Here is a 16,222-nt window from a genome sequence, read left to right as displayed (position 1 = left end):
GCACAGGGACAACTTTACCTATTATACTGTCATGATTTAAGGTTTGTGATTAGAGATGGTGCTTTATTGACACCTTATACACACCACTCGGAAGTGAAGGCACTACAGCGCTATCGATCATCTACATACTTCACAGTTTCCTGTTATACACGCGCTAGTGTTCTCAGTCTACACTAGTTGTATTCTGGCAATGGATTTATAGCAGTCCCACTGTCTTCTTTCCACAGCATAATACCCATTTTGTCATTACTTCTCAATTATTCTGTCAACTGCCAACTCTGAAACTCAACCAAATTCTCCTGACAGCAACTGACTTGGAACTCCAAACTGTCCTGCTCATTCTCCTGACAGCAACTGACTTGGAACCCCAAACTGTCCTGCTCATTCTCCTGACAGCAACTGACTTGGAACTCCAAACTGTCCTGCTCATTCTCCTGACAGCAACTGACTTGGAACCCCAAACTGTCCTGCTCATTCTCCTGACAGCAACTGACTTGGAACTCCAAACTGTCCTGCTCATTCTCCTGACAGCAACTGACTTGGAACCCCAAACTGTCCTGCTCATTCTCCTGACAGCAACTGACTTGGAACTCCAAACTGCCCTGCTCATAAGATCTCGGCACGAGCCACACAGAAAATACCGTATCCTAACAATTCGTCTGTTGTCACAGAGATGTGTTTGCCTCTCGGTTGCATAGAAACGGTAGTTTTTCCATTGTTGCTTGCTTATTCGTTGCCCTGGGAATGTTTTCACCGAGCCGATGCCTAGCAATGAGCTTTTGCTCTCTCTCCAGTATTCCTGCTTTCTAACGTCATGTCACAATTAGTTAATTATCTACTTACTGTACATGATTGGACTCAAACAGGCAAAGGGTTTTATATCAGGCCCTCGGCCAGAAGAACGAAGGATCTGTTGAGATTAAACAGAGATCAACTAAGATAGTGGTAGGATTACTTACTGGACACTGCCACCTAAAGGGGCAACTTTTCAAGTTGGGACTGACAGAAGGTGCCTACAAGAAAACGAATCAGCCGCACACATCCTGTGTGATTGTGAGGCCATAGCTTATTTAAGATTTCGTCACTTGGGTCAGTTTTTTTATGGAACCAAGTGACTTTTATGACGCTCCCATAAGCAGGGTCCTACACTTTATTAAAAGAGTAGGATTAATGAAGGGCTAATCCAAGGGAAAGCACGATAGATCATCGGAGGTCGCAGTGCGGGGGCCGGTTTCTATGGCCCACCCCTTACAAACATACATACTAATTGTACATGATGGCCGAAAGGCCGAAACATGTAGTAAACAGTTTTGTGTATCAAGACGGAAATAAATATGTGTACAAACTGTGGGAGTGCGTCACCAGCAGACAGTGATACCGACGTTGCAGCATCAAGGTACGACGGGAACCAAAGTAATCATACCGGAGACAGCGAGGTTCACCGCTCAAGGTATCACATAACCTCAGATATTTTAGGACAGAGAATGAACTTTGACAGCTCGTTCGAGTTTTGATTAAAATCGGACAAAAATAACGGGCATTTCACATGACGTCCTACGTGCGTTTCTGAATATATTTCGAACGTAAATTGCTAAATATTTATCGGATAAAAAATGTTTCGAACAAATTTGTAGACAAGAATGGAATACGCACAAATTTTATGTAAAATACACGTTTCCTCCGTTCCACGAGTCTCATAGCTTTCGAAATAATTAAACAATTTAGATGGAGTGTCCCCAGAATTGTTATAATATTTGTGCATTTCTTAAGGAAAGCGACTCCACAACTTTCATCTCTGCATCTGACTGCTTATTTCAAACTACTATCTGTCGAATAAACTGTTGGATTATCATGAAGTTGAGTGTAAAACCAGACTTCTTTGTCAGCACACGTTTCAGACCATCTGCGATGGGCGTAAGTTTCCTACCATTCACTGAACGATCCTAAACATATCAAGATCAAATGAAACGCATTTTTTAAAAGTAAAGAAGTTCTGTCACTTTCTGTAAAAACAAGCTCGGAACTTATCAGTGGGCTATCTTGGTGAAAGATATACTCACTATTCTGCCGAATGACGAAAATGACACATATAATTCTTCGTATTCAAGACATCTCGGGTTCAAAACTTGCCCCGGAGACCGGATATCTTGACTGAGGTTATAGTGGTTCTCCCCGGCCTCTCCAGACAAATATCGAAGTAGTGCCTATCATCGCTTCCTCGAAACGTCGAGGCTCCCATATTTTCTAGACAATCGGGTCACAGATAGCGTTGAAGTTGTCAGCCTTACGCGCCGGTTGCCCTTTACCTCCAGGAATATTCCTGGTACTCATTTCTGTTAGAGACTGAGTCGAACTCAGGACCACAGCCTATGACAGCTTCCATGCCACTTATAATTCATTATTCACTAACAATCGTACCAGGCCGCGCCACAGTTCAAGCGATTAGTCACTGGTTTCCCATCGCGGCGGCCCGGGTTCGATCCCGGGTCTGGTCAAGTGGGATTTGTGGTGGACAAAGTGACGCTGGGGCAGGTTTTCTCTGAGTACTTCGGTTTCCCTTGCCAATCTTCATTCCGCCAATTGCTCCACAATCACCCTGACCTATCACCTGAGGCTGGTACAATAGGCCAGAAGTGGCCGCAGTACAAGGGACTTAGTCCCACCCCACTAACAATAAAAAAAAAATGAAAAAAAAATAGTACCATTCGGCGCTATATAACCTGAGCTACTGACAGTGTCGTTAAATAAGCACTAAATACGTAGGAGTCTGCTCGCTCTGTGGTCCACCGTTGCGAGAGCAACGCGAGGGAAACAGACCGACTCGACAACATTCCATTCAGAAATTACGGAAAACTGGCTACGTGAAGTCTGGCAGCAAAATGCCCGGTTGTTGTATGATTACCAGGATGATAATAATATCCATGTAGCCAATAGCTCATGTCACAGACATGTTAGGTAAAGAGTGACCTAACCAGCTTCTCCCATGAAGCGTTATGCAACATTGACACAATGTAAAATGTTTGTTTCCGCTAGTTTCTTTCTTAAAATGGTGTGTTTCCTCAGTCCCTACAGGCAAATTTCGGGATAGTAAATCGATTAGGCCATTACCTCTTCCTTTCAGATTGTTTCCAGTTCACCATTCATCATTTACCCTACCATTCGAGGCTGCATAGTCCAAATCAGTGATAGACAACCCGCAGCCAACGAGTCTCATGCCGCACGCGGAATAAAATAATACGTGACACATACGAGTACATATATGCTGTTATGTACATATATTCAGTGATGCTCAATCCAGATGTATACAACAAACTGAATTATTCTGTCACGTGTAGAGGTGACTATAAGGGGGTTTTGCATTGGATGATTGGATTTATTGATACCTTATAAATCCAGCTCGGGACTACAGGCAATACATCGTTATCGCTATTTTACACACTTCACAGTTCACCGTTACACACATACACACACACACACACACACACACACACACTAGGTTTCCCAGTCTTCACTAGTCGCATCCTGGCAACGGATTTATAAGAGTCTCGCTGTCAATTCATATCACAAATGAAACCTTCTTGTCATAGCCTAATTCATTTCTTGCCATTCTTCTGCAGCTGCCAACTCATGCCCTGGGGTACTGGCGTCTCGAAACGCGACTAACACTTCTGAACTGAACTCCTATTTATGACTACTTTGCACGGACCACACAACTTCTCTATCGTTGGGAAGGCGTGTTTAAAACGCCGTTGCATAGTAGCGGAAGTTACTCGATTTTTACTTGTTTATTCTTTACCGCTGAAATATGTTTGCAGAGTCGTTGCCTAGGAATGAACGTCTATTCTAATTTCGTTATTCCGGCTTCCGGCGTCATATCACAATTGTACATCTCGAGAGATACGTTCTTAGTAGAAATTATTTCGGCTTCTGTTACTAAATATATTGTACTGTAGCGTCTTATTGTGCGTGAGTCCATTTTATTTTTGTTCCGTAGATACAAATGTTTGTATAGATTTATTATAGGCCTTGTGTTAATCGCTAAATGTTTCGGCCTTATTGGCAATTATCAGGTATATACAGTTTTATCCTTACGGTCCGTGTATTTTTTCTTTTGCTTAGGGCTGCATTGTTGCTGGAATATTTTTTTGTTTAGTCTACATATTTTGGTTTTAAATTTTCTTTGTGACAAGCTTTGTTAAAATGTATGTTGGCACTACAGACTAACAGACGAAAAAGGGTAAATAAAAAAACGTAAAACTATCCCTGTGTTTAATTAATTAAGCACTATGACATGGAGAACTTCTGGGGAGTGGAGGTATAAAACCACCATTCTCGACCTCCACGCTAGATGGAGCTGAGCGGTCAGCTGTATGCCTCAGCCGCTTAACCCCCGAAGAAGTCGCCCTTACGCATTGGATATGAGGCTGTGTTAGTCCCAGAGTAGGTCCGGAAGCTGTGGAGAAGAGATAAAATATTTCCCCTACCGGGATTCGAATCTCTGTCGTCCAGCTCGTCGTTATACCTGCTTAGATAATAATTGTATATAACTGTGGACGGCCACTAAGCCCGAAACATATAGTAATTAATACATAATACAAGGAATCTTCACAAATAAATGTCTTTCGATTTGTTTCAGCTTAAACAACCCTTGTCATAAATGCTCCTTTTTTTGATCCTCTCATTCTCGCTGACACAGAATTTACTACTTCGGGACTAGAGCAGACATTACGTGTATATTCCTGTCAACACAACACTATTTCCAGCAGGCGGAATTTTCGGTCTCTCTCTCTGTCGCTCTACATCCTTTCGGACCTTTACCGTTTTTCAGTTTCTTAATCCTGTACAGTCGGTAGGACTCCTTGGAAGGGGGATCAGCCTGTCGCAAGGCGTCTACCTACACACAGAACAACACAAACATAGAATAAACGCATACAGACACACATACCTCGAGTTGGATTCGAACCCATGATCCCGGCGTTCGAGCGGACAAGGACGATTCATGCCTTAGACCGCGCGGCCACTGTGATCGGCGGAATTTTCCGTCTAGGACAAGCAGACTCCAGCTGATGGAAATAGCCTTGTGTTGACAGGAATGTCACAAATACGTTATCTCTAGTGATTTACACAACAAAATATGAGAAATAAAATTGTTATGGTGGGCTTTTCTCCAACACTTGAGGGAACGTCGTCATTGTGTCGATGCAGTTCTGTCTCTTTTGCCGAATTAGCCGTTAAGAGAGCCCAGCGGCAGTCTTGTCGCGGCCAGAGATAATATTGTTGTGTTCACCGAGCGGACTAATAAGATGACTAGTGTAGGATATAAAGTTCTTACACCGGTGCTTATGAAGAGTTCTGTTTTCTGGGATATAACGTAGTGTAATCCGTTGAAAGTCAACTGACGTTTCGGAGGAACGTATCGCCTCCATCTTCAGGATCGAAGAATAATCCGAGCAAGAAACCAGAGTGAAAGCAGGTGGCAAACAGAGCCACTGAAGATAAAGGCGATCTGTTCCTCCGAAACGTCAGTTGACTCTGAAAGGGGCAGCTCGGCGAGATAGTGCACTTCATGAAGGGAATTGCTTTAGGACACTTGCAACTTAGTAGCTATTAATTGTGTGGTTCCTAATTTAGAGTCATGGTTCACAGAAGTGAAATGCAGTAGCGGGAATTCGAAGAAGAAACTAGTGTATTACAATTCGTATTATTATTATTATTATTGGAGGGGGTGAGTTTCCCCTGTGATATTCTACCAGTCTCTATACCCTACCGGTATTGGTGCGTGCCATCAGTCCCGACTCAGCCAGCGAGTTCGGCCTCTACTGGCTCAGCGGTATCTAGATGCTTCCCCCCTCTACCAGAGGCGTTAGAGACTATTGTTGGGCGGGAAATGTCCTTATAAATTTGGCTCAGAGGCCTTCTTGAGACATGAGGTTCTTTTACGTGCCGTAAAGCTACGACACGGGACCCACAGCTTAAAGTCCCTCCCGGAGGACTTGTTCCCTGAATTTTTCCGCCCTTAAACATTCCACGACCTCCGCCGGGTTTGAACCCGCGTACCTTGAGTCATGAGGTGGGAACGTCACCCCTAGACTACGGAGGCCGCTATTACAATTCGTAACTACAAGTAAAGATTATGCTCTCGCTTTTCTACACGCTAGGCCTTCTCAGTTTGTTACGGTCTTCACTACACGTTGTTGGTAGCAGATCCCAACGGCGGACGTTCCCCTTCCTCTGGGTCCCCGAACTGTCCCTGGTCTCAGCTACCAGCTTCTGACAGTAACGGCTCACAACTGAAGCCCAGAGGTTATCTAATTGAATCACTCACTCACTAACCAACTAACTCCTAGCTCCTAACTTGTCCTCCTTGTAACATCTCGGCACGGACTGCGTATAAAACACCATTCTTCCATTGAAGTATAATTGTTGCGTTCGTGTCTGTTTGCGGAGCCGTTGCCTAACAACGTATGTTGTATAATTGCTTATTTCGCGGTCATTGACTAACAATGAATCTACATACCACAATATTAATTGTACTCAGGATTAATTTATATATGAGGGGCAGTCAAATGAAAACGGATCAGAAGCCGAAACATATTAAAAAACATTTCTTACCTCAAAAATAATCTCCAACACTGTTAATACATTTATGCCACTGGGAGATAAGACGGTCAATTCCATCCTTGAAAAAGCTTGTGGGCTGTCTACGGAACCACATCTTTACCCAGCCACACACGTCTTCGTCCGATGCAAACCGATGTCCACGAATGTCTCTCTNGACAAGCAGAGGGCCCTTGCAGTTGAAGAAGAACGTCATCATCACTTTACTTGAACTTGTGTGTACGGCTTTGGATTTCTTCGGTGGGAGAGAATTCACGTGTTTCCATTGTTGGCTCTGCCGTTTGCTCTTGGATTCAAAATGGTGGCACCAAGTTTCGTCCCCAGTGGCAATACGGGACAGAAAAGCATACTCTTCCTCATGGTATCGTTGCAAGTGACCCAGTGATGCAGCCATTCTCTGAGTCTTCCGTTCCTCCGTGAGTTGATGTGGAACCCACCGCGCACAGATTTTGCGGCACATCAGGTGTTTTGTCACAATGGCGTGTACGGAACCGTGACTTATTCCCATCAGAAGACTAATTTCTTCCACAGTGATCCGTCGGTTTGCCCGGATATGACCATCCAAGGCAGCAATAACATCAGGAGTGATGACATGATGAGCCCGTCCTGGGCGAGCATCATCTTGCAGTGACACACGTTCCTCTCGGAATCTCTTATGCCACGCCAGCACAAGCGAACGTGACATGCTGTGTTCGCCGTAAACAACAAACATGCGACGATGAATTTCTCGTCCTCCTACTTCTTCAGCAGTCAAAGAGCGCAATACACTTTGCTGTTCTTCTTTACCCGGCATCATTACTGATGTTGGACGACACACGTAGCGCTAACCTTACTTCCAGCACAATATACAAACGACTAGTGTGTAAGGGCACGTTGTCACTGTGCTTTCCCGAGTCCCCTCCAGATGTTCGTACCGTAAGCAAATTCCAGTGTTACCAACTTGCGCGCCGTGTGAGTTATGCATGGTGACCCGTTTTCATTTGATTGTCCATTATATATAGTGTATATCTTCTCGTAGCATTATTGCATAGCGCAGTCGGTATAGCGACTAGCTACGGCCTGGACGACCGAAGGGTCGGCGTTCGAGTCCCGGTAGGGGTAGAGTCAAGAATTTTCTCTTCTCCACGTCATCCAAACCAGTTCTGGGGCCCACCCAGCCTCCTGTCCAATGGGTACGGGGGGTTCTTTCCCCGAGGGTAAAGCGGACGGGACGTGAAGCTGACCAATTACCTCCAATTAGTGCCGAGGTCAACTTTACTTTTACCATGGAATCTGGCTGAAAATACTGAGGAAAATTACGAATAATCTCAAAGGGAAGTAGGCGTCCTGTTGAGATTCGAACCGTGCACCTGTCGAACACAGCTTACAAACATTACCGCTTGGAATAATTTGATCTCTCTTTGAAAGCGTTAAAGACTGTTATTACAGACATAGCTCACTCTTTCTCTCAGCTTCTAGCGTACTGGATCTCGCGTCTTGCTGCCTGTGTTAGAGAAAGTTGATACAGATCTCGTGGCGAGCTGCGTTTGTTTTATTGCCATTTTGTCTGATGCGGTTCTATGCTACGTGAATTATGTAAATTGGGTCAGATGGCTGCACGAGAGTCAACTACATGGCAAATCGAAAGCCGTCACATCAAGGTTTTATTAACTGTCTCCTCAAAGCTAAGAATTCTGAATGACAGACAGGATCTTGATTCCGTTCCAAGGCCTACTGCATTGCGGACAGTTCCGGTACGATCAGAAAAGTATGCCATGAAAACAATCAACACTAGATGTCGTCAATCGGCACCCGATATTTCAGAACTCTTCTTGTCGGTTTTGTCAATTATGTTTATGCCGATTGACGACAGAGCAATGAACAATTGTAATTCTGGAGTTTAAATGTTAATACTGAGTGCAGTGTGACAGCTACGTGAAGTGAAATACACCTGATGATGGCCGGTTGTGGCCGAAACATGTAGTGTAAAAGAACGGGGACAAGAACTACAATAAAATGTTGCATTTAGGACGGAGTCTGTATTATACATATAGAAGTGTTGCAATATTGACGGACGATAAATACATGGACGTTAGGTTAAACAATTGCAACAGGATGCTGAAATACAGAATTACGTGTATAAGACTTCACATGAAGTTACGCCATATTGCGCAACACTCTACTCAACGTATAGCTTACCGAACAATGTGATACATAGTAATATAATTCATTACAGTAAATATGACAATAATTAAAGCTAAGAGAAGTACAATAATTACCCGCTAAATATTTGTGTACACAAATTTGGAGAAATACGTATGTCACTAAGGAGTAGTAATCGGTTATACCACAAAAATAATACTGTGCCTGTTCGGCCATAGTCTAAAAAATAATTTAAATTCCGTGTATACATTTCATTGGCTGCATGAATATTGCATACTTAATGCGGCGCGTAAGTGAAAAGACACAAGTTTTGCACTGATAATTGTATTTATTAAACATTTCTACCTCCTAAATACAAACTGTTATAGCACTATCACTAATTTACACAATGTATAGATCAATAGTCATTGCTAGGCGGAGGCTGCTAACAATCAAGGTTATTCACAGCCACGTCCACTGCTCGTTTGGAACTCGGAAACTAACAACCAGGTTTCGGTCTGGTAACTTGATCTTCGACAGCATTCTTGGTTCCGAGTCCCGGGGCTCATGACTACATTTCAATATACCGACCGAAGTCTGCTAAATTCAAGGTTATGTGTCACGACCGTCGGTCAGTCGGCCAGCCTCTTTTGGTGTGAAGCTGTCAATTGGGACCCAAAAAGAGCAAGTGTACAGAGTTAATACTGAAGAAGGAGCAGTATGTTATATCTGTTAACTGCTCGAAAGTATAAGGGCGCATTCCTCCCCTTGTCATTGTGATAGCACACAAAGTAGTTGCGGCAGATGCGATTCTGATTCGCAGGATATGTCTGCTAAGATACAGACACGGTCAAACTCAACCGACGTTTCCAAGGAATATGTCGCCCTCATTTTCTCGTTAGAATAGTGTGCCAACGAGGAATCCGGGTTGTTCTGCTTTCAGCTTCCTTCCTTCTATCCTCTGTGGCCTCTATTTTCCATGCTCTGCGTTCGGCTTCTAACATAAAAGCGTCTCTCTGTCTTTTCATTTCGTTGCATTCCGCTCTTACAACGTTTAACTGCACTTCAAGTACTGCGGCGTCCTTAATTTGGCCTCGGAGATTTTGGATTTCAAGTCTCACGACGTCCATATCCTTCTTCATAGCGTCTCTCTCTCTTCTGATCTTGTCGCTTTCGGATCTCATATTGTTCAAATGCACTTTCATCATGCCAAGGCCGTTACACTGGCGTCGGAATTTTTCTGTTTCGCATTTTAAAGCGTCCCTCTCCCGCTTTAAGTCATCAATTATCGCTCCTGTACGTTTTGCTTGCAGTCTGTTCTCTCTCTTCATCTTCTCGCAAATCGCAGTTAGAGCATTTAATTTCATTTCCTTCGCCTCAACGTCCTTACACTGGCAACGGCATTTTTCTGATTCACGTCTCAGAGAGTCCCTCTCCTTTTCTATCTCCGTTTTGTTCCGTGAAATACGTTGCACTTTCAAAATATAGGAGTTTCTCTCCTTCGTGATCTTCTTGACTTCCTCTCTTACATCCTTCAATTGCTTCTCCAGTAAGGCAGAGTCATTACACTGGTCTCGCTTATTTTTCAACCGCATCTTCAGGACCTGCAAGTCCTCTTCTGCGCGTTTCGCTCTAGCAATTAAAACCTGTCGCTCGCACATAAACCGGTCGATCTTGGCATTTGCACTGTGCAAGAGGTCATGCAATCGGGTAACTTCACACTCACAGTGAGCTCTAAAATTTTCATGTTGAAGTTTGAGGGAGTCCCTCATCTTCTTCGTGGCCTCCAAGTCGTCAGCTGTGCGTTGCGCTCTTAATATTAGAGCGTCTTGCCCGTCTATAAACTGTTCCCGCTGCGTTCTTAAAAAGCACACGTCTTCTTTCAGAAGTGAGACGTCCTCCTGATACTGAGCTCGCAAATTTGCTAGTTCGTGTTTTTGGGCGTCATTCTGAGCCCTGACATTTTCTAGTTCAAGGTTCTGGGCGCCATTTTGAGCTCGGATATTTGCTAGTTCCAGTTTCAGGACGTCATTCTGAGCCCTGACATTTTCTAGTTCAAGGTTCTGGGCGCCATTTTGAGCTCGGATATTTGCTAGTTCCAGTTTCAGGACGTCATTCTGAGCCCTGACATTTTCTAGTTCAAGGTTCTGGGCGCCATTTTGAGCTCGGATATTTGCTAGTTCCAGTTTCAGGACGTCATTCTGAGCCCTGACATTTTCTAGTTCAAGGTTCTGGGCGCCATTTTGAGCTCGGATATTTGCTAGTTCCAGTTTCAGGACGTCATTCTGAGCCCTGACATTTTCTAGTTCAAGGTTCTGGGCGCCATTTTGAGCTCGGATATTTGCTAGTTCCAGTTTCAGGACGTCATTCTGAGTTCTGACATTTTCTAGTTCAAATTTCTGTGCGTCATTCTGAGTTCTAACATTTTCTAATTCAAGATTCTGGGCGTCATTCTGAGCTCGGACATTTTCTGGTCCAAGATTCAGGGAGTCTCTCATCTTCTTCACGACAACCAAATCATCGGTTGTGCGTTGCTCTCTTAGTATTACAACGTCTTGCCCCTCTTTTAAGTGGTTTCGCTGCGTTTTTAAAATGCGTACCTCGTCTTTTAGTACCGATAAATTCTCCTCATACTGAGCTCGAAAATTTTCTAGTTCAAGTTTCTGGGTGTCATTCTGAGCCCTGACAGTTTCTAGTTCAAATTTCAGGTGGTCCCTCTGCTTCTCTACGGCCTCTGAAATTGTTGCATAGCATTCAGCTTTCAATAGAAAAGCATCTCTCTCTCTTATGACGTTTACCAGCTGCTCTCTCAGTGCTGCAGCATCCTTGCACTGGTCTAGAATTTCTTCAAGATTTAGGGTGTGCCTGCCCCGCGTAATGGCCGTTGCATCACCTCTCACGCACCGTCCTGCGGAACTCGAGGCCCCTAGTTCACATACCGGTGATTCTTCATCTACTCGAATTGCAGCTTCATTAACAAATTGATTGTTGCATTCCTCTTGGGCAGCATCTTGCCACTCCTTCAACAATAGGTGTTCACGTGTGTCTTCGTCACTTGTTATAATCCTTTGATACCCCGTCACACTTCGCAATTCTTTCTGGAGAGGTGATGCTGCATCTCGACCTAATTTAGTGTCCGCGCAGGCCTCACCTTCATCTGCCTTGTGAGCTTCACCTGACCAAGAAGCACCTGTTTGCACAAATTCGAACTGCACGTTCACAGGAACAGTTTCAGTTATGTGCTTTACAACTTCGCCCTGTAAATAAATTCACAACATACATTAGCGGTCTACTATTCTGGATAGTTAAGCTAGTATGGCACCGGACATTGGGCTGGAAGGCCCGCGTTCGGTACCGACAGGGCCAGATTATTCTCTTCTCCAGTGTCCAGACCGACCCTGGGGGCCGACCCAGTCTCCCAGACAAATGGGTACCGACACTCTCTGCGGGAGCAAAGCGGAGGGAACGTGAAGCTGCCCACTCACCTCCATCTAGTTCTTAGGTCACAGAAAGATGGAGTTATACCTCCACTCCCTCACATGTTTTCATGGCGTAGTTTTTAACTAATGAAACTTAGGCAAAACTTCACTTACATTTACATCAGTGGCCAACGAATCCGGACATTACCTCATATATAGGAGTTATGAAATAACCCACGAAAAATGTAATGCTGTACACATTTCACTGATGTGACTATATATATATATATATAGTCACATCATATATATATAATCACATATAAGTGATTCGGCGAAATGCGGTATCCCTCCAATGTTAGAAGCCTGTCTATCGGCCTGTCGGGAAAGGTGGGCGCCCACAGATGCCCTTTTACTCTTCAACCAGGCAAGTGTACAAAGAAATTTGTATCTCAATTTGCATTTCGTCATTTAAAGGAGACACGAATTTTGTTACAACATACTGAACAGTAATTTCCACGTGTTATCTAATTCAGTGCTGAAGCAGCACCGAAATTAATATATCGTAAAACGGTACGGTGATAAATGAATGATGAAGTGGGAAGGATCTGGAAGGAAACGATTCTCGTCTAACCGCGCTCTCCCGGCATTTCCCCAAAGGAACTGGACAATATTATGAAAAACGTTGGCACAGCCGATTTCAGAACCGAGGTTCGAACACAAAGCTTCACGAATAACACTAAAACAATGGTTCCCAATGTGGGCCAAACCACCCCGTGGGTGGCCGTGGGATTAACTAAGGTGTGGCGCTAAGAGGCGAGGGGCGCAGGAAGTGAGCCCGTCCTATCGCCATGTTTGCTTATTTTCGTTTGAAGTGACTTCACGTCACACACGGAGAAACTGGTAGCACTTCATCAAGCCCATACATATGATTTAAAATTTAGTAACAGCGAACTTACTTACTTACTTACTTACTTACTTACTCAAGGAGCTGAGTCCTTCTGGAGGAGCCGCCAATTCTGCAGCTACTGAAGAATTTCCCAGCATTTTATGGAACCCGAAGGTTCATTACCGTGTTCACAAGAGCCTCCTCTAGTCCCTATCCTGAGCCAGATCAATCTAATCCATACCATCCCATGTAGTTGCTAAATCTCATATCTTAGTTTGTTATCTTCCTTAGTGGATGGTGCAAACAGCTATTCTGAAAAAGATTTTTTGTAGGTTGGGGCTGGGGGCACTGGGGATGAATTTATGGAACTATGGTTTGGTGGCCCGATACTTTCGCATCCATTGCTATACTGCATTACCCTTCCATTAATATATTCAATATAATTTCGGTAACAAGAAAAGAATTATTAATGATTCGAACTATTTTCCTTGTGTAAGACAGCTTTGTATATGACATAATTCACCTAAGCAAATAACGATCAATTTCTTCTTGCTTCTGAACTATACACACTGAGATATGGGCACCATTCTTATATAAACTATAAATTAATATTCGGCGGGAAATTGCGCCCATGGGTACCACTCCCTTCCGTGCCAGAGAAGCACCACCGACAAAACACAGTCAAAGGACTTCTATTTGCTGCGGGTTTCGGCACACTGATAAAGCGATGTGAGAAGTGTATCAATATGTGTGGACAATATGTAGAAATAAATATTTAACCCATGGTGGATTATCATGTATTTTATGTCTTATGTCCATTTGTGACCCCTTTACTCACTCGCCCTCCCTCGTATAAATATGGATCATAGAGAGATAGGTTGAGTTCTTATGTACCAGATCGATCTGGCCCTGGATAGGGACCAGTAGAGGGCTCTTGTGAGCACGGAAGAGAAACTGCTGGGAAAATCTTGAGTAACTTCGCAACTTGCGGCTTCTCAAGAAGGGCTCAGCTCCATGAACTCGGTCGGTATATCGACAGGCTACGAGCTGGACGGCCGGCGTTTCATTGCTAAAGGGGTACAGCATCTACACCGGCTCTGGAGCCATCACGTGGATGCCGGAGGCTATGTCGCCTGGGGATAGCGCGGACGGGCGTGAAGCTGACCGCTCATCTCCATCTAGTGACGAGACCGAGATTGAGGGAGCTACAGCTCCACTCCCTTTGATATCTTCATGGCAATTCGTTACCTAATTAAGCACACGTACAGTTTTATGTTTTTTTACTTACCATTTTCATGCTATCCTTCCACATAGGTCTATGTCTCTTTTCTCCTAATTTCCGCACCAAAGCAGTGTCTTCATTCATCTTCTTTTCCACCTGTGCAACATGATCTGCCGACGACATTTTTCTTGACTTCCTCGATCTAATTATACCTGGCGAATTGTACAAGTAATTATGCTTCTCATTATGCGACAAGTCAAAATGTTCTGAATTGAATGTAACAAGAATTACCCGAATTAAATCTCCTCTTTATTTCCTCATGAATCTAATTTTGATTTGATACTATGATTCCCAAATAATTGTTCCTTGCCGCGATTTCACAGGATCTATTAACAATCTCTATGTTATAGCTGTGACCTACATTCTGGGGACGACACATCTTCTAAACTGATACTGCACTGCTCATTCAATTCTTTCTCAGTCAACGTAGCATTAATAAGTTTTGAGATCTCAGAGCGCAACGTTTCGCCTCCTGCTTGAATCAGATCTGCCGAAATTCGAGCAATACCTTGCGATTGATGCTGTCACGTGCATCAAGTTAACGCGTCGGTAAATAATGGGTTCCGGTTTTCATAACTCGATTTACTGGATAACTACAGTCCGTTATTACACTAAAATATAAACTAAGCCGCGTCATAGCTCGAGCCGTTAGTCGCTGGCTTCCCACGTCGGCGGCCCGGGTTCTATCCCGGGTCTGTTGAAGTGGGATTTGTGGTGGACATAGTGGCGCTGGGACAGGCTTTCTCAGAGTTCTTCAGTTTCTCCTGCCAATCTTCATTCCACCTAATTCCCCATCATCATAATCACCCGGGGCATATTCAATAGGCCAATCAGTACCCGTCGTGCTGAATGGACACAGTTGGATTCCTCCCCCCCATTCAGCGAAATTAACATATAAACTACTGGACTGCCTTGAACGACGTCTTCCTAAAAATCCTTTCGAGCAGTCTTCAATGATCCCTTTATAGGCTCGGCACGGACCATCCACAGAAACACATCAACTGCTCAGCAACGGACGCCCTATTGTTGCGCATTCGTTGCTCAGCATGATTTGATGATGATGGCATATCAGTATTTACTGAAAAGGCTGCGAGAATAGTTAGGCAGAAAGGACCCGAACTTTTTGACAACAACTCATAGATCTTTAATCATGACAGTTTACCTGCTCACACGGCACGGTCTGTGAGCGAGTTTTTAGCAGGCAAACAAATAACTGTGCTAGAACACCCTCCCTGCTCACCGGATCTAGCCCACAATGAATTTGTTCTCTTCCTGAAGGCGAAGGACACATTGAGTGGAAGCCGATTTAGGAGTAATAAGATGGCAGCTCTGAAGGCCAGTCAAGAAAGAATTTCGAAAATTGTTTCTGAGGGTGGACTAGGCGCTGGCATCGGTGAATAGCTTCCCAAGGGGAGTACTTTGAAGGCGAACACAANTATGACGACCTAAGTTTTATCTATTGCGAGGCATTATTTGGATGAACTAAAGCAGAACGATTGCACTGAAGAAGAAAAAAGAAAGTTATTGCATATATATAGATATTTATTTTCCTAGGCAGCGATCCGCTGTTTCAACAGTTCGTTGCCACGGTTATTCCTAGGCAACGATCTGTTCGTATTCGATGGAAGACGTATAACGTTTTTTACCTGTTTTTACCTGTCACGGGCGTGACATCTATATAATAGGTATATAAAAACACGCGCGTGTTCGAATGCAACGTTGTGTCAAAATTTCAAAGCAATCGGTGAAGAACTTTTGGAGATCTTCGAGGAGAGACAAACGAACATTTAAGTTTATATATATACATTTCGGAAGACATCATCTGTAAATACTTGGGAATAATTTTACGCAGCGATTTACGTTGGGCTAATCAATTTAATTCCACGGTTAACAATG

The 16,222-nt window shown here is 43.8% G+C and overlaps 1 protein-coding gene across 1 annotated transcript; it reads right to left on the bottom strand.

Moving 5' to 3' along the window:
* Positions 1–257: 257 nt before the first annotated feature.
* LOC117283051 (median body protein-like) lies at positions 258–14,449 on the bottom strand. Its single transcript, XM_033755300.1, has 3 exons — positions 14,333–14,449; positions 9,789–11,996; positions 258–602 (listed from the first exon to the last, which is right to left on the bottom strand). Exons 1-3 carry the CDS (start codon positions 14,447–14,449, stop codon positions 258–260), a joined length of 2,670 nt encoding a protein of 889 aa, XP_033611191.1.
* Between the last annotated feature and the right edge of the window lie 1,773 nt (positions 14,450–16,222).

The sequence above is a fragment of the Cryptotermes secundus genome, unplaced genomic scaffold, assembly GCF_002891405.2.
Source record: "Cryptotermes secundus unplaced genomic scaffold, Csec_1.0 scaffold1230, whole genome shotgun sequence".
NCBI lineage: Eukaryota > Metazoa > Arthropoda > Insecta > Blattodea > Kalotermitidae > Cryptotermes > Cryptotermes secundus.
The sequence above is the reverse complement of the archived record's forward strand: the minus strand, read 5'-3'. Positions and strand labels throughout refer to the sequence as shown.

Excerpts from the sequence above, each read along its gene's own strand:
- LOC117283051 (XM_033755300.1), bottom strand. The coding sequence starts at position 14,449 with ATGTCGTCGGCAGATCATGTTGCACAGGTGGAAAAGAAGATGAATGAA. Across the intron at positions 11,997-14,332 it reads GGAAGGATAGCATGAAAATG|GGCGAAGTTGTAAAGCACAT; the intron begins GTAAGTAAAAAA and ends ATTTATTTACAG. Across the intron at positions 603-9,788 it reads TTGAAGTGCAGTTAAACGTT|GGCAGTTTGGAGTTCCAAGT; the intron begins GTAAGAGCGGAA and ends TCTTATGAGCAG.